This window comes from Dromiciops gliroides, chromosome 2 (genome assembly GCF_019393635.1).
Source record: "Dromiciops gliroides isolate mDroGli1 chromosome 2, mDroGli1.pri, whole genome shotgun sequence".
Lineage (NCBI taxonomy): Eukaryota > Metazoa > Chordata > Mammalia > Microbiotheria > Microbiotheriidae > Dromiciops > Dromiciops gliroides.
In genome coordinates, this window is record NC_057862.1 from 28,451,144 (window position 1) to 28,471,392 (window position 20,249).

General features: G+C 34.5%; 1 protein-coding gene across 2 annotated transcripts in view; it reads right to left on the reverse strand.

The window, feature by feature from the left end:
- Positions 1-268: 268 nt before the first annotated feature.
- Positions 269-20,249, reverse strand: part of CTNNA3 (catenin alpha 3) — a 2,043,451-nt gene continuing 2,023,470 nt past the window's right edge. For both annotated transcript variants that reach the window (XM_043982624.1, XM_043982622.1), the window contains exon 18: positions 269-2,356. In XM_043982624.1, coding sequence (XP_043838559.1) covers positions 2,069-2,356 — 288 coding nt within the window. In that variant the 3' untranslated portion in view covers positions 269-2,068. The remainder of the gene's footprint in view (positions 2,357-20,249) is intronic.

Here is a 20,249-nt window from a genome sequence, read left to right on the forward strand (position 1 = left end):
GAACAAGGTGATCTTTGAAAGTCAGGAAATAACTGGAAAAGTATGGTCTTTGTTTTATCTCCATTGCCTTTAAATTAAAGTAAAGTAGAGATCTAGGACTAGAACATTAAGTTAAGACAAATAAGAAGAATTTAAAATGGAGATATAAAAAAGATGATCCTGGATAGAAACTTTTCTGATAGAAAATAAGGGATGTCAGCAGACAAAACAAAGGTAGCAGTAGCAATAGTAAAAACAAAAAATGATAGCCAAGATTTATTTAGCCATTTAATGTTTGCAATACACTTTACATGCATTATATCAAGTTATCCTTACGACAACCCAGGATGCTAGTTTAAAGGCATTATTTATTAGCCCCATCTTATAGATGAGGGAATTAAGGCTCAAAGATATTTGTTGTTTTCTTTATAGTTACACAGAGAATCTCAGAGTTGGGATTCCAATGCAGCTCTCTTCTGAGTTCAGCACCCTTCCCTTATATCACAGAACCTTTGTTCCTTTTAATGCTTACAAAACACTTTACCTGCATTATCTCATGGGATTTCCAAAGCAAATCTGCATGGGAAGTATTATAGCTATTATTACCCCGATCTTACATATGAGGAAATTAAGGCTATGTGAGGTTTTATCGCTTCACTGTAACTGTCAGAGGTGGCTTCTGCATTCTTTTCAGTGTACCACATAGCCTTTGATGGACCAGAGAGATTACTGAGGTTTAACTATACAGAAGGCTTTTTGAAAATCAGGTGATGTGAGCATTGTTAGAAAGCAGTCTTGGGGAGCAGTGTACCCATATTTGTGTTGTTATAAGCAACAATATACTTGCATACCCCCATGGAGATTGGTGTTAGAAATGTTTTCAAAGGCTTATATTAAAAGAATGTTATCAAAATCAGTTTAACATCATACTATATCATACTAGCCTTTGGTTTTCAATGTAGTAATACACAACACTAGCTTTTTTATTATTATTCCCTAAATGTCCAGAGGTTTTTAAGCCAACACTCTCTCTTCTTACAATAGCTATAGAATGATAAAAGGGTATTAGACTTAGAGAATGTTTTGTTTGTCCTATTGTTCCCCCCCTCCTTTTTTATTTATCTGTTTTACTCTCTTGGTTCCCTATATATAAGGGATGACCCATCTAGTCAGCAACTGCTTTTATGGAACTTTACAAGCCAGCCCTTGAGATGACTAGGCTGCAGAACAAAGGGACCTGTGCATTGGCTAATTGTTACCAGCATACTCATCAGCAAAGGTGCAAGGTTAAAAGCACTTCATCTAGAAATGTGAAATACATCAACTATCATGAGCTGAACTTTTGAAACCAACAATTTGTTTGGCCGCCAAAACTTCACTAGATTTCTATTAGTGACATAGCCTATTAAAAATTGACCTACTAGAGAGTCTTCCTTTAATGACTACCCACCTCTGTGAAGCATGATTAAATCATAACTGGTGACTTATGATAGGTGGGAAAGTTAAAGAGATTAAGAAGTTACATATCATTATAGTAATCTATCAATCAATTGACAGGAATATTATTTTGTCTATTGCATTCCAGATACTGTGGTTGGTACCAGGAAATAACATCAAAAGGCCTCCTGATATCATTCTTTATTTATTTGTAACCCTGGCATGTAGCGCAGTACCTAGTGCATAGAAGGCATTTATTAAGAACTTTAAATTGATTATTTCCATTGAAAACAAAGATTGTGATTTTTATTATGATACCTTCAACATCCTAAATAAGTAGGTGATTATTGGCATGCATGAAAACAGGTAGGATTCAATTACGCCTCCAGCTTTTTTGTGGCTGTGGGGATGGGGTAAAATAGAAGATTGTCCTTGGGAGTGTGAAAGGTGAACTGAACCAACAACTTTGAGAACTTTTTGACAAATGTGAGGTATGACATGAAGCCATGTTTCTTAGATTTGTACCCTGTCCTAAATGTCCTATCCTACTTTTTCAAATATTAGTGCACCGAAAGAACCAATCTAGTGGAAAACAAAGGAAGTGAAATGAGCAGAGCTCCAAGAATGGATTAGCTGGAGTTGAGTAGCCAGGCTAGTAGACTTGTCGCCCTCTGAATTCACTCATGACTCGGACAGGGTGGATTTGCTTCTTAGCAGATCCTCTTCTCACTGCTGCAAAGACCTCCTCTGGCTTCTCTCTCTTAATCAGGGGCTTTTTTGCAGGAGCCTTCATTCTCCACATGACTACAGGGTGTCGGGGGCCTGTAGAACTTTGGATCCTAATGATCTTGGTAGAAGCAATATAGGACATTTTCACGGTATGGACCACAGCATTCATCAAGTTCTTGGCAGCTTGTATTAGTGAGGTGACACTGTCCAACTGGAATAAAAAAGATGACAGTTACTTTAAGAAAGTTGGAATAAAGTTACAACATAAGCATTGAAAGTTTTCTAAAACTGTTGAATTACTTTTGGTCCCTGTTTAATTGACTGTAGGAACGACTGAGTTAGCTACAAACTATTTTGGGATGTTTGTGACCCCTAATACATCATGCATACATATGAATGTATGTTTGTGGATGTATCTATATGTGTATAGTTACATTGATTAATCAATGAGAAGGACAGGCAGAGAGATACAATGATATAGATGGAGGCCCAACTTTGGAGTCAGGAAGAATTGCATAATAAGTTCTGCTGCTGACATATATTGGATAGGTGACTGTGGACAAAACATTTCATCTCTCAGTGTTGTAGACAGCTCTTAAACTGTAAATGAGATGTTGCCAATCTGCATTGGCAAAGGCTGTTTCTGAACTAGGAATCTCCTTTTAAATAAATTTCATATAATATATATGTATATATGTGTGTGTATACATACATATATAAATACATATATTTATATATGTGCTTGTATAGCATATGTTACATGGAATATTCTCATATGTGCATGTGGGTACAGCCAAAAAAATATGGAAGGAAAAAGAAGGCAATGATGTGAGATCTTGTTATTTAAATTTCAAGGAATGTTTATATTTACACTTTATATCCACTTCTGGTTTAGCCTGAGAGTAGGTATCATAATTTCATGGACATGTCATTCCCATCTTTATTTAACTCATTAAAAAAAAAAAAACAACAACAAAGTGATGAACAACTCAGGGCCAAGCACGAATGCCTTGAAGCACTCCAGAAGAGACCTCTGTCCAAGTTGTCATTGAATCATTTGATTCTAAGCACTCAGAGTACAAATTCATATACATGCTAGCCTGTATCTCCCCATTTGTTTAAAAAAACAGCATGAGAGAACTATGCTAAAAATTATATAAATCTTATCTATAGCACTTGTTCCCCTGGCAGTGTAGGAACAATTTTCAAAAGAAAAAAAAATGAAGTTAGTTTACAGTGAACTTATGTTGGTAAAGGCACTGTGATTCTTCAAAATCAACTGATTATTTTTTTTCAGATTTTCAGTAATTAATAATTCCTGACTTCTTCCCAAAAATATTAAGCTCACTGTCCTACAGTTTGGAGACTATGTCCTTTCATTTTTGAAATCTGAGATAGCATTTGTCTTTCTTCTACCATGTGGAACTTCTCTCCTCTCCAGGATCTTTAACTATCACATTTGGTAGTGATCTCACTAATTTATCTGGAAATTGTGGTTAGAACTCCTCAAATATTTCTGGATTCGCTATTATCATCCTCCTAGCAATCTTGTGGTGCAGGTCTCTACTAACAATTTTTGTTCTTTCCTTTCCAGTCCCAAAGGTATGCCCAATTCCTTGGACCTTACTAACTTATATTTTTATATCAGTACTTGATTTATTCATGATCTTACCTATATTTTAGTAATAACTCATTTTCCTATATAGTATTGTACACCCTGTTTCTATGTCTGAGCACACATACATACATATGCAAAGTTTCACTGCTGTTTGGGGTAGTAATTCCCAACTTTCATGTTTGCATCCTCAGAACACAACAGTTTCTTAAATGTGGCAGGTACTTAATGGATGTTCTCTGCCTAAAGTGGATCATATAGACGAATAAATCACCAAAGCATCACAAAATCACAGAATTTGGGAGTTGGAAATGACTCCAATGATCATCATCTAATCCTAAAACATGACTGGAAAGAGACCATCTAGCATTGTTTCTTGAAAGCCTCTAAAAAGGTAAAAGGTATTACTAGCAGAGCAGTTCTTTCCACTTGTTAATAGCTCTAATTGTTACAATGGGGGCAGCCAAATTGCAAAGCACATACGATACAAGGTCTGGAATCAGGACTTATTTTCTTGAGTTAAAATCTGGCCTCAAAGACTTATTGGAGATATGTGATCTTTGGCAAGTCACTTAACCCTCTTTGCCTCAGTTTCCTCATATGTAAAATGTACAGGAGAAGGAATGCCAAACTGCTCCAGTAACTTTGCCCAAAAAGAGGGTGGGGTGATGGAGATTTGGACATAACCTAAATGACTGAGCAACAGCAAACAAATATTTATGACTTTTTTATGACAAAGCGATTCAATATTTGCTAACTGTATTTAGAGTTAGCAAGATAGAGTAGAATGAGAACTGGTTTTAAAGCCAAATAGTCCTATGTTTTGATCCTGCCTCTTAAATTACTCTGGAAAAGTCTTTTAACTTCTCAGTTCTGGTAGCCACTCTCTAACAGTCTAAGTTGAAGGGAAGGTGCTAGCCTTTGTTGGTAGAATAACATTTTTTACCACAGATATCCTAATACCGATTCAGTCACTGTTTCAGTTCATAGTCCTATTCCTTTCTACCTGGGTGAAATACTGTGATATTAATGTGAAGGCACTACAGAATTTAGGTAAAATTTTGTCCCTGATCTCATGGAAATTACAATAGATCCATGCATATATACATACATACATACATATATATACACACACACATACATGTGTATATATAATATAGTTAGCTTATCTCTACATTTGAAAGAACTATACTTCCTTCCATTTAAAGGTTGAGAGAAGAAATTAGGCATCATTCATACCTATAATAAATTTTTAATGATAAAATTTTATCAAATATATATATACATATATATACATATATATATATTTGGAGGGGGAAATTAATATACTTAAGCTTTAGATTATAGAATGTTAGAATCATAAGGAACATAAAGAGTACAATTTTCTCATTTGTTACATGAGGAGTCCAAGTTGCAGAAAAAACAACATATTTGGCCAAGTTCATGAAATCCATAGTGGAAATACAATTTGACCCAAAGTCTTGAAACCAATGCCATTGATCATATGACTAAATACAAGGAGCAAATGAAACTCAGGGAACTGAAATCACTTGCCTCGTTGTTCATTGGCTAATTACTAGAAGTCCTTGAATAAGACCTTATGTATGTTCATTATCTTTCTAATGCATAATGTTCAACTACCCCCCCAGGCCTATTTTTCAAACACTTCTATGATCTGTTTTGCAAATTTTATTCTTAAATTCCTCATAAAATTTTCAATATACAGTTTAATTCAAGGGTGTTGTAAAGTTTCTAACCAGCCTCTAGTTATTATTCCTATAAACCTCCTCCTCCACAAGTACTTGATGTACTACAGTACCTGATGATTCTACAGTACTAGAATGCAGCTCTTACCTCCTAAAAACAAGCTGCCCTTTTGAAGCAAGTGTTATACTTATTTATTGTTTTAACTAGAACATCACAGGCAGAAATACTAGTTCAAAAGAACAGATGCTACAGAAATAAATGAAAAGGAGAGTTGGGTTTTTGTTATTCACTTGAATTCCTGGGATTTATCTGTAGGGCACCTTTGCTTTTACTGAGAGGTGAATTTTGCCTTTTTTCTCATTCATCCCTTGGTAGTGGTGGTAGAAAAGCATCCTCATCTGCCTATTATGTTACTTATTGTTTATTATCTAATTTTATTCATTCTCCATGTAACATATTTAATTCAAGTCTATTCAACCAATATTATTTTAGATGGTTGATGATGGGTACTTCCTTCCATCAGGAATCCAAGTCTTTAAAGTACTTTAAAGTACCTTTGGATGCTTTTGTGCCTTCCTTTGGGGTAAAGCACAATTCACCAAAATGAGAATTAGCTTTCTTTTTTGGAGAAGTGAGTTTACTTTGAGGGAAGAAAAATCAGGGGGTAGAATTGCAAGTTTGTATGTCTGTGTAGATTTTTTTTAAAAACAAAAGCACTTGTGATTTTTGAGGAGTTACTTCCCTAGGCACTCTCTCCTAAGGATCCATACAGAGAGGAAACTGTTACTATTTTTGGACTCCTGTGTATAATTTATATGATTTCTATATTTTCTATGCATTATAACTATCCTGAGCCAGAGTAAGGAGTCTTCAAACTGTATTCTGATGAAATTGTCTTAGGTCTTTGCCCAAATTCTAGAAAGTACCATTGAGAAAATAATGTGGGATCATTGAAAATGGAAGTGGTGATCACTATTAGCCAGGTTGTTCTTTTAAAGGACAGATCATAGAAAGATTATTTTGGGTACCATATATCTAAAATGAAAACACATCCTTTCTTTCCCTCCCTCTAATAAGATGAACTCAACAAGAGAAAAGTGACATTAACTCTCACTTGCTACCGCTTCATTAATCAACTCTGTCTTTTTTCAAGGAATGTATTTTTGCTAAAAGGATTTTTTGAGTCTTTGATCAAGAGGATCTGTTGCAGCAAAATAAAATTTTATTAATATTCAAAATCAAAATGAGCATTCAGTCAGTCTGATATATTGTGTCTACACAGTTTTACAGCATACAGAATTCCTTTCCTTCCATGACTAGGTAACATCACTTGCTGAAAGGCATGTTCCATTAGATAAAGACCTTACTTTGGAGTAAAGAAGCCTAATTCTGAATCCTCTTCTTTGAGAGGCTTACCAATCATTAAAGCCCAAACCAGTAAGTTAACCTCATACTATCCCTAGATAACTAAGTTTCAGAAATTGCTGAACTGAATTGATAGATATAGTTTCATCATTATAAGGAAAATATACTGATGAAGTCACTGTGACCTCCCCCCCAAAAAAAATATTAGTAGATCAGGAAGATTCTACAAGATAGAAATTCATAAACTTTGGTTACGTCCAATGAATTTCTTTAGTAATCTTATAAACTTTATGAACTTCTCGGGATATTTAAAAATACATGAAAAAAATGCATAGGGTTAAGGGAACCAATACTATTGAAATATAATCTTTAAAATATACAGAACAAAACCAAAATAATAGACTCCAGATTAAGGACTCTTTCTAAAGACATGGTATATCTACATTTCAACAAAATATCTGTCAAAGACTTATGTTCTACTCTTATGGACAAGATCTGAACTAGATGATAGTACAAATTGATGGATTTACTGGTACTTTAATGACTGGAATCAAAACATCATTAGTGGACCAATGTCATCAAGGAGGGAAATCTCTAGTAAGATACCTCAAGAATTTTTTATTTGTTCTGGTTTGAGGTAGGAATGATCTTTTTTTTTTTCATTGTAGCATAAGGAAACTTCTGTGTAAGGTGAATTCTTGCATTGTGGGAAAACAATTATACATTTTCTAATGATACCATTTCTGGGTAATTAATATCATTCCCAAGCAATAAGTGGGCATGAGAGCTGCCCAAAAGTTCTAGGAACTGGCAAACGGTCTTGTAGCCACTGGTTTACCAATGTCTTGATCACTTGAGGAAGTGTGAGATTTTCTTTTGTTTGTTTTCACATTGTTAGCTACATCTTCAAGTGCAAGATTCAAGAAGATTGGTTCTGCTATAATCTGTGATGTATGCTGTCAGTGTTTATCTGGACACCCACTGTGTTATCACTAATAATCATTGGCATTTTCCCAGAGTGTTTACTGTACCTTTTTCATTAGAGGATTCTCATCTTAGCTATAGAAAAACTGATTGAAGGAAAGCAGTCAGCTGAGGTTACATGCCTAGGGTGGTGGTCTAGCTGTCTGCTTCCTGGGCAGGAAATCTAATTAGCTACATTATGTACCATATCTGAAATCCTTGAAGGTACAAACAAAGGGAAGGAAGATTTCCAAACAAGTAAGCCTTAGGAATATTTTTTTATGACTCTTCATTTACTGAAGTTGGAGAAACAGGGCTCTGCATGTGCTACCATGGATGACTTTTTTTTTTTTTTTTGCAAAACCTTCACATACTTTAGGAGCTTTATACCCTTTGGCAACAGGTGACTTCCATAAACTTATGTATACATGAGTGATCATGTAGATTTGCTGAATAAAGGCTAGTAACATCCAATAAAATATGAATACATTTAGGGCTCCATATGACAAAATCAAAGGATATAAAAGTATATAAATTTGATAATATCTGTATAATGCTTTTAAACCTTGCAGTACTATTATTTTTTTAAATACTGTTGGTTTTGACATTAAGTTCAGCATAACTGAGGCTTAAAACTTTCCTGTTTCTGGCCAGTAGTGAGTTACACTGTTGGGTCATTATACTCTATTCAAACATTTTCTTTCCTTTTATGAAAAGGATGGAGTGTAAGGTGTTTGTTTCTCTCTCTCTCTCTCTCTCTCTCTCTCTCACACACACACACACACACACACACACACACACACACACACACACACACACACACTCTGTCTCTCTCTGTAGTTTCCTGTGAATGATCAGGATGACCCACTCACCATACCACCATGTAGGAAGTTGATTTATTTAATCTCTGGTTTACGTTCCCATTTTATTAATCATAACCCTCCCCAGATGCTAACTAAGCCTCAAAAGGTCATTGTCTTAGCAAGGAGTTTAACTGAATAGGGAGAAGGGACATAAAATATAAGTGGCAAACATTTGTATCTGAGTGGTAGCAACCATTGTGGAATGTGACCTCCACTACAAGGGTGGAGCCTCCTTCTACCTATCACCAGCTATATTGAAGAAAATAGAGAAAGTCTGATACCGATTTCCAATTGTCTATCACCACCATCTCCCATCCATTCCTGGGATAGGAATCCAGTGGATTAAACATCTTTCCATAAATCTACACTCTCCGATCCCTAGCCTTCATCCATATCAGCCAAATGACTGAAGAACTGTGAATAATTTCCTTGTTGCTCCTGTGCATTCTCATGAATTTGGCAGTATCAGAATTAAGCCCCTTTGTTGAGTATGTCCGAATCTGGTGTAACTCACAAGCTCCAGAAAGAATAGAGCTGAGAATCGCGAGCTTGGGGGAGACTAAGAGACTGAGTTCAATTTTCTGCACTGCCACTGTACCTCTTTGATTCTCTTTATTTTTAAGACTACCGCAAGTGAAGGTTCATTCTCTAGGAAAATTACTGCTACCTGTTCTTAGTTCCCAAAGGCCCTTTATTCCAATATCTGGACTGCAGCTAGAATTTCGATTTGTTATAATGAAAATTTCATATTTTGAGAGTTGGAAGAAAAGACAAATAGAAGCACTAACCTATAATTGAACCTCGATTTGCTTAGCACACACAGTTATTGCAAACTTTGTTTAACTCATTAATACCCTTTCCCATCCCCTTGCCTACAGGTTGGGAATTTCCATCCTCCCACTCTCCTTCCATTCTCTTTGTCATCTTCAATTTATGTGATTTCACCAATCGAATGTAAGCTCCTTGAGCGTAGGGATTGTCTGGTGTGTTTTTTTTTTCTTTGAATTTATGTTCCTAGGGGTTTAGCACAGTGCTTGCAACACATTAAATGCTTACTCAATATTTTATCTCTCTAACCGACATTAGATACATTATATTTTCTGGACTGGCAGCAAATGAGAATTTCAGATAATCTGTGAAGACTTAGATCATGATAAGGCAAGCAGTCTGTAGCAGTTTTAATAATAATAATGAAAATAACAATAATAACAATAACAATCATAATACTTCAACATCATCCCTCAAAGGTTATATTGTTTGGCCTTGGCATTCTAGAGATGTTGATTCATGCTGTTCATATCAATTTCCAAACTTGCAGTGTATACTTAAGCATTTAATACTCTACAAAAAATTATGACTATGAAACTGACATAACATAATGGAAACACACTGGAAAATTGCATCTTAATTATACCCTAAAAATAAGCCAAATAATTAAAAACAGCAATAACAATAGTGCTCTCAGTACAAATGATGAGATGTTATGATAAAGACAAATGCTATAATGGTAAAAAGATTTGGACATGTTTTCACTATGGCTCAAACATTGTGTGCAAAAAAAAAAAAAATTCTGGGTAGCATTTTCCTTTCTGAAAATAATAGATTGTTTAGGCATACTGACAGTCCTCACAAAATTTAAATGAGCACTTGCACTTTGGAAATGTTTTCTGGGGAAATGTTTCTCCCAACATGAAGAAAAACCAATTAAAGACAATCCATCTTAGCTATTAGTCCTGGAAGAAATGCACCATTCACTTTCATTTCTTAATGTTTTATATGATCAAAGCAAGACTTGATCTTCTCTTTCCAAAAAAGAAAAAAAAAGTTAAAAAGCTAACATTTTATTTAGATATTTTTAAGATTGAGTAAGAGCTATAGGAGTGGATTTGAGGATATGGGTTCACTTTATCAACTACAATGCTTAAGCACTGAGTGCACGCCAATTGCATGGTGATCTCACTGATATATTAGTATTTTCAATTGATAGAATTCATAAATCATCTATGCTAGGCCAATCCTGTTTTGCCTTGCAGTGTCTCTTGATTAACCATTAGGAACCCATGTAGTACACTGTTTTCATTTTTTTACTGAGATCTTCAAGGAATAAATATACACATACATACACACATATATATATAAACATACATATTTACATATATATATATATATATATATATACACACATAAATATCCAATGTTCTTTTCCACAAAAGCCAATTATCACCCAATCTCTTTTTTTTTTTTGCTTGTAAGTTTCTCTGAATTCATCATTTATTCTGTTTTCTCTACATCATCCTTTATTTATGTTTTAGCCTGGTCACATGCACCATGTACTTGTTATGGTGCCCTTTGGCTGACCAGCACCTCCTGGTTGTGGATTCTAGCAGCCAATACTCATCAAACAGATGGGTAAGCATGAAAAAACATCACTTCTTTAGTCCTGTGTCATTTTGTGTAAAATGCGGAAAATAATATCTACGATATATACTTTAGGAATTCCTCATGGAAAATTTTTTTGTCAACTTTGTCACTATTAAAGTTTATTCTTATATGAATCCCTTTTTTCATTATTGTTAGTATTAAAATTATTAAGGGTATTAGTACAAGTTTCATCTACTACTGCTTTTCTTGTATATTCCTTGCTGTTGACTGTTGCACAGAGAGATACAAGACTTTCTTTAATCAAAAAACAAAACAAACAAATAAACAAAAAAAAAATGGTATCTAGATCCATCTATTTTAGGCACACTGAATACCTCTCTAGAACAAACCCAGTAACAATACATACAAATATAAGTATCTCTTCCTTTTTCTACATCATTTGATTTTTTTCATCATCTCTATATTTTGAAAGCTTTTCATTGAATATGAGTTAGAGATTAGGGGTATTTGATGTGGTGAAATCTATTAAAATACTGCTAAGCTTTTATGTCATTGTTGTCTATGGACAATTGTCTATAATTTTGTGTACATTTTTTTCTGTGATAATGCTTTTTCAGTGATGTTGATTTTCTTGCATTCTCTGAGAAGTTTGCATGTATTACTGACCTTTGTTAACTGTTAATCCATGAAAAAATAGTTATATTTTTATATGTAAATCTAACCAACAGTTTATGTCTTGATATGTATTTTATACAGTCTAATTTTTGGAAGCCTGAAGTGGTGTGTTGAAAAGTATCTACTGGTTCCTTGAATAATCTGCAATGATCAATATGTTTAGGCTCATCAAGTATAATCCTTTTGAAATTTCTGGTGGTAATGAGCTGATCCTAAACTGCCATCATAAATTCCTCTATTTCTATAAACAAATCTGCATGACAGTCATTTGTATGTTTCTTTGTAGATATATTGTTGATTGAGTTCCTGTGCATGCCAATCATGCATGAGCCTTTTGATTCCACTTTCTCTATGAGCTGGTTTAAAGTATGGGCTTTAACCAAATGCAAACCAATTTCAGTTAAATTTGACAAACCCAATTACATGGAACCTATTTGTAGTCTTCAGTTTTGTTTAGGGAAATGTTGTCTGTTTATAGAAAAAATCATTTCTGTAAAAATTTTCCCATTCTACATAAGCCCTGAGAATGTCTATCCTGTTTGTCCTTTTCAATGAAGAAGTATTAATCTTTCTTTGGTTATCTTAAAATGATGGACAGAGATGTATTTTATTAATATTATATGGGTTTAATTAGTATGCTTACTGTGAGACTAAAATAATGGACAGAGGGCCAATTTTGGAATCAGGATGATTCTGTCTTCCTTCAGACTTATAATAACTGTATAGCCATGAAAAGTCAATTAAGTACTCAGAACCCCCCAAAAATAAATATTATGTTACATATGAATTGCTGATTGGCATCAGAGAAGGGGAGTCCCATATATTTTTTTAATTCCCTGAACTTGTGAAATAGCAAGTCCAATCTCCCAAAAAATGTTATCAATATAATTGCTATTTTAATGTTCTATTTGGGAAGAATGAGGATGAGAAATTTGAATTTGTTCTCATTATCCTAAAATACCCTTTAAACATTTTTGATGTGATAAGGTCTTCCCTTAGTTTTTCTGGAAATCATGTTCCTGGAAACTCTATCACAAGCTATTATGTCTATGAGTTAGTTAATACTAAGTGAAAGCAGAAAACAGACTCATCTTTAGGGAATGGACTCTATTTGGAGATGTTTCCTGACGTCTATGTTCCTCTTGAGTTTGTTTGACTAGAAATAGTTTTCTATTTCAATGAAATGAGTAGTGTCTTCATTCAATATTTAATAATAATAAAAATAGATAACATTTATATAATGCTCACTATGTGCCAAGCATTATGGTAAGGACTTCACAGTTATTGACTCATTTGTTACTCACAACAACCCTGGAAAATAGGTGCTATATTTAACCCCATTTTAGAGATAAAGTAACTGATTAAAAACAGAAATCAAATGACATGGACAGGTTCACATAGCTAGTAAGTTTCTGAGGCCATATTTGCACTCAGGTCTTCCTGATTCTAGGTCTAGTGTTCTGCCAACTAATGTCACTCTTTTTCTAATCTAATAGATTTTCTTATAGTCTCATCTTAGTCCATTGCAATGACTAATTAAACCCTTATGGAAAACTCTATTTTTTCCAAAATAATTTATCAATCAAGAATGTGCCCTGTATGGCATTGGTTCTAATAGCAAACATATTTAAACATTTTCAGGAGCATCTGGTTAGGTTAAATAGACAAAGAAATTAAGATTCTTTTTCAAGCTAATCAAAATGTTGCATTTTCAAATTGAATTTGTCAGTATCTTAAATATAAGCAAATTAAGTGGTTACTACATTTTTGAAGATAAAGAACTATTCAGTCAGGTTACTGATATGATTTAAACAGTAAATTCCTTTGCCATCTTGGCATTAGAATGTGACAACAAAAGACCACAACTGAAGTTCAAGGGAAAATAAATCAATGCAAGAAAAAAAAAAAAACTAAATACATTTTACACCACTCAAATACCAATTTTAAGATGTAATATGATGATTCTTTGGCTGAAAATACATTTCTGTCAAAAACTATTTTCAGAAACTGTCAAAACAAATTAGAAATAAAAAGATACCATGGATTAAATAACTCTAGACTATATTTTAGTTAAAAATATTCAGAACAACCTTGGTCTGTCATGACAGTGTATTTTTCTATATAGAGATCTACATTTGGCTTGATAAAACTTTTTTCTTTCAAATAAAAACACATATATTTCAAGTAAACAAGCATTCATTAAGTACCCAATGTATACTAGGCAAAATGATAAGTATTGAGTATACAAATAAAGGAAACAGGGAGTAGCTAGGTGGCACAGTGGATAAAGCACCGGCCCTGGATTCAGGAGCACCTGAGTTCAAATCTGGCCTCAGACAGTTGACACTTACTAGCTGTGTGACCCTAGGCAAGTCACTTAACCCCCATTGCCCCACAAAACAAAAAGAAAAAAAATAATAAAAAGAATTTACATACAACTTTAACATCATTTGATGTTTTTTTTTTCATTTTGCAGAGGTAAAAACAGACTCACATTGATTTGCCTAGGGTAACATCACCTTTCAGAGTAATTCATTTTGTAATGATCAAAACATCAATGAAACTTAGCATAAGAAGATATGGTCTTAAATCATAATTTATTGGTTACTATTTTATTATTGGCAAGTTACTTTACTTCTCTGGCCTCACTTACTTGTAAAATAAGAATAATAATATTTACTCCGTGGCTATTATGAGGAACAAGATTTGTAAGCCTTAAAGAACAATAAAAGTAGTAGCTGCTACTGAATTCACCTAACTTTCCAATTACCAGTGAATAATATACAAGGAATAATGGGCTATGGTATTCAGTAGAAAGAACTGGATTTAGAGTCAGAAATACTTAGGTGAGATCCTGGGTCTGTACCTTAGTACTGATGGTACAGAAATCCAGCCATTTATCCCCATAAGGGCCTCAGTTTCCTATTATGTAAAATGAGTGACTATGACAATATGATCTTTAGGGTCCTTCTCAGCTCTAAATCTATAATCCTATTGACTCCAGGACCAATACACTCAAATATTTCTTTCCAAGGAGAAACAAATTGTATGTTCCAACAACCTAAGCTTTCTATCTACATCAACAAGCACCTGTGTAATGTAATTTAAAGCCTTCTGAAATCAATTCCCACACTAAAATGTTTTAAAATTGTTGAGCATAGAGATACTGCATTACCCCCAACCCAATACCACAATTTCTGACAAAGCTGAAGAGAGGAATGATTTTTCAGCACTGAGGTTATGGACAGTGCCATGCTGCCAATAGTTGAGAAGCATTACAATCCCATTAGGAAGAACAGCATTTCCAGTAATTCTGAATAAATAGAAACAACTGGGATGGGCACTGGGATATTTAATCTGTCTGGAACATTTCTGTACATCTTATACTCTTTAGAAAAAATGGAATGAGAGTAAAACTCAGGCAAGTCTATGGTAAATGTAATATTTGCATGTTCTAGGCTTTCTAAGAAGGTTCATTAATATAAATGTAACTCTGTGTCATATAACTAATGCACTGAAAAGGAGAGTAGCAGTAAGGTGAATGTGTAAATGTCTGTGTTTCATTCCCTTGGGTATCTGGTGTATTGTCATATTAAAGAAATATTAAGAGAGAATTTATCTTTCCTTGATGTGCTCAAGTCACCTGATCCAGTGGAAATAACTTGAAGATTGGATTGCTAAGCTGTTTCCACTGATTTCTGGGGGGAAAAGTGAGTGAGATCGTTTCTACATCATTATAAAAGGACAAATGTCCCAATTCAAAAAAGTATATATTTAAAAATAACTTTTGAAGCAATGCAATTAATTTTGACACTTGAAAAACTTTAAGAAACTAGTATTAAAGTGCTGTTTAATAAATATCTCAAAATGAGGTGGTGATCACTAATAATTTATATGGCTGCTTGTGCTTCATGAATTGGTCATGAAAGACAAAAACATTACTTTAAGAGAGTAACTAGAATAGTTGATAAAATAATATAAATGTTGTTTTGTTTTAATTTGCAGAGTGTTTTATAAAGTTTTTATCCTATTATGATATAAAATGTAAAAATATAGGGCAAAATAATAAATAGTTGGATTCAAGAAAGTGATATCAAATAACTGCATGCAAAGAAGAATCATTAATGGCCATGTCAGCTTAGAAAACTAGATCAGTTAAGTGTGCCTTGAAATTGTTTTTTTTAGCCTTAAATTGTGTGTGTGTGTATGTGTATGTGTATATATATATATATATATATATATATATATATATATATATATATATATGTTTTATAAGTTACAGAAAACAGGTAAAAGCCTAGAAAGCATGCATATCAACTTTGCAAATGGAGAAAGCAAGACGTAACATCTAACAAATGAATAACAGATTCTAGTAAAAAAAACATTTTGACAGGTTAGAAAATTATGTGATGGTGAATAAAATTAAATTTAATATGAATACAAAATCTTAGACATAGATTTTTTTAAATCTACTTTATAAGCACCATGGTGACAAAGTATAGCTAGATAGAATTGTGTCTGAAAGATATCTTGGGATTTTAGAAAAGTACAGTTGCAGTGAATAGAGTGATAGGCCTATAGTCAAGAAGATTTTTCTGAGTTTAAATCAGGCCTCAGACATTTAATAAGTGTGTAATCCTGAGAAAGCCACCTAAGTTTCTTTACCTCAGTTTCCTCATCTATCAAAGGGATTGGAGAAGAAAACAACAAAAATACATGTTGGCAATGAAGGCCAAGAGAGTAACTTGAGTTTTTGAATGTGGTCAGAGAATCATTGCATCAAGAAAAATGGAAATGACTGAAAGTCCATTGAACTTTGCCCTTATCAGACCACATATGTAGTATTTCAACCAATTTGAGATATCACACTCTGGAAGGGAATTGATAATATGGAGAGAATCCAGAGTATGTTGGAGGTTTTCCTTTTCAGTTATTTGGTAGACCAGATGACCACTGGAGCTTTGAGATTGTGACCCTATAATTTTTGTTGGGACTGTCTCCTAGGGGAAGTCAATCTGCTAGTAAGGGCAGAATGTCTGAGGAGAAAGCCTTTCAGAAAGGCCTCTGTTTTCATTTATGTTAGTGTGACAATTTTAAGGCTTTATCTCATTTCCAAAGTCATTTTTGATTCCATAACTAACAACCTATTTGTCACAAACATTTGTCTTCCCATGATTTATAACTCCCCTGGAGTAAAATTGAATGCCAATTTATAAATACCTTCAGTTATGCATAATATAGCCAATCATTAACATATATTAACACATTAGCTTTTTGTAGATAGTTAGTAAAGGGATTTTTAGCACTAGAATGGGCTAGGTAGTAAAAAGGTTACTGCCCAATGAAGACAACTCCATGTGTGTGCTTCTGCAATCAAGGTAACATTGAGAGAGCCCCATACAACCAAGTGAAGGAGGATGGCAGGAGTTATACCAATAGCCTTGGGCAGATGAAAAAGAGAGATTTCCTAGGGTGAGATTTCATTGTAATGGAAGGAACTTAAGAAGAAATGGAGGGGGGCAGCTAGATGGTGCAGTGTATAAAGCATTGGCCCTGGATTCAGGAGGACCTGAGTTCAAATCTAGTTTCAGACACTTGACGCTTATTAGCTGTATGACCCTGGGGAAGTCACTTAACACTCATTGCCCCACAGAAAGAAGAAGTAGAAATGTGAGCAGGTTCGCAGTTCTGTTTTACTATAGTTATGCCCAATTAAACAATCAACAAACCTTTATTAAGCACCTGCTATATAATATGTAATATGGTAAATGCTTATATTAGAAATACAAAGAATGACACAGTCCCTAACATCAAGGAGCTTACCATTAAATTGGTGGGACATAGATACATATAGATATTTGCATTACACACACATACACATGCACACACACATGTGTGCATGTATATATAATATATTTCCATGTCTTATACATATGTATATACATAGATTGCCATTCAGTTTTCTGTCATGTCTGATCTTTGTGACCCCATTTGGAGTTTTCTTTCCAAAGATATTGGAGTGGTTTGCTATTTCCTTCTCTAGCTCATTTTACAGACAAGTAAATTGAGGCAAAGAGGATTAAGTGACTTGTCCAGGTCACACAGCTAATGTGTCAAGATAATGGAATGTGATAGATGAGATTTAGCAGATACTCAGGGGCCCACCTGGAAATTAATTTAAACTGCTTGAATTGGATAAGGTGACTGACTGCTGAATGGATTACTGGCTGACTTCTAGTTAAGCACATCTGGCTGGTACTTAAAGGTACTTAAGAAAGTAATTGTTCTCAGAAGCTAACAGCTTTGAACTTTGACCACCTTCTGGCCCAGTGAACCAATGAATTTGAACGACACTAGCCAATCAGCTTGAAGAACCTCCCATTTCTGGGAGGGGAACAGGAAGGAGGAATCGAACACTGTGGAGAGAGCTTGGCCTCTTGGGTGAGACATTGGAGTGGTGGCAGGGAACTTCACAGGAGAGTTTAGGAAGGTGAGGATTTCAGGCTATAAGAAATCTATTCTCGATCTTTCTCTTTCTTTTACTAACACATTTTACTATCTTTCAATAAACCCTTAAAAAACCTAAACTCATTTATCAGTGATTTTAGTCAGTTTACCACAAAAACTGGGGGGACAGATTAGAACCCACATTTAGAATTTTAAATTACACACTAACCAAGATCTAAAGCCAGATTTGAACTCACAAAGATGAGTCTTCCTAACTCCAGGCCCCGCGCTTCACCCACTGTGTTACCTAGCTGCCCATCAACATGTCTACAGATATATAGGTAGGGAAAGATATTCTCAAATTAACACATTCCAAGGAAGGCACTAGCAACTGAAGGAACCAGAAGAAGCCTGAAGAATGTGTTATTTGAGCTGAATAAAGAATGAATCTGGGGTTTTAGCAAGCAGAAATGAAGAGGGATTTTCTTCAGGCCTTTGCTACAATTAGTGCTTTGGCATCTTGATGAGTCCAGAACACCAATCAGCCCAGAATGCTTGGATCACAAAGGGTTTGGAGGAGGGGAAGGAGATAGGAAAGTTCATAAGTTATGAAGAGTATAAATGACTATCAGGGGACTTTATAGTTGTTTGGAAGGAAAGAAGAAAACATGGATTTATCAAGCACCTATTATGTGCTGGGCACTTGACAATTATCTTATTTCTTCCTCTCAGAAACCCTATAAGGTAGGCTATGTTATTTTCCCCATTTTGCCACTGAGAAAATTGATGCAGACAAAAGGTCACATATTTAGTAATTGTCAGAACAGATTTGTACTCATGTCTTCCTCACTCCAAGCCTAATGCTGTATCTGCTATGTCACTAGCTGTTTCTAATGGAAATTAAATATAACTGAAGACATGAGGGTGTTATGTGGCTAAGGAGGTAACAGAGGATACTTGTGCTTTAAGAAAACCACTTTGATAGCTGCATGAAGGAATTCATGGGAAGAGCATTGAAATGGAGAGGCCAAACACTGTAGGTGGTTAATCTAATATTTCAAGTGTGAGGTGATTCTGGCCTGAATAACAGAGTGTATGTGTGTAAGAGAGAGAGAGAGAGACAGAGACAGAGACAGAGACAGAGACAGAGACAGAGACAGACAGAGACAGACAGAGAGAGACAGAGACAGAGAGAGATTGAGATTATTTCAGTGGTAAGGACTGTATAATATATATGAGCTATGTTGTGGGGGTGTTTTGTTGTTTAGTTGTTTTTAGTTGTGTGCGGATCTTCATGAACACTTTCATTCTTATTTTTTATACAAGTAGTGGAATAGTTTGCCATTTCCTTCTCCAGCTCATTCTCTAGATGTGGAAATTGGGGCAATAAGGGTTGTTACTTGCCCAGGATCACATAGCTAGGAAGTGTCTGAGGCCAGATTTGAACTCAGGAAGATGAGTCTTCTTGACTCTAGACCCATTGCTCTATCTTCTATCACTATTTCTAATATTACATACCTCTGTCACCTCTGGTTTTTAATCTTTATATCACAATATATAATGTATGTATGTATGTGTATATAAAATGTAGCACAGATGTGATATGGGTATACATACATGTATAATACATGATGTATAAAATAAGGGGGTTGGACTAAATTGTTTCTAAGTTTTTATATATAGCTGGAATTAACCTTAGAAACAATTTAGTTCAACCCCCTTATTTTATAAGTCCATTAACTAAGACTTATAGGAGACAACTGCCTAAGGTCACTAGGTACTAATGAAAAGTTCTGGGATTTAAACCTAAGTTCTCTGATACAAATTCAAACAGCCTTTCCCCTGTAACATGATCCCTCTTTGTTTTGTTTTTTTCCTAAGACTTTGGGAGATGAAGAATGCTGGCGGAATGGAAGGGCTTTGCAAATATTCTCCTCTGATCTATAATGATGATGAACCACGGAATGAAATTTAGGTGAATAACCATACTATTTATGGCTGATATATCACCTGAGACAACCTCGAAACTCAAAATATATTATAATTTTTCTTAGAAAAAATAAGTGTATATGTACAGTCCGTACATA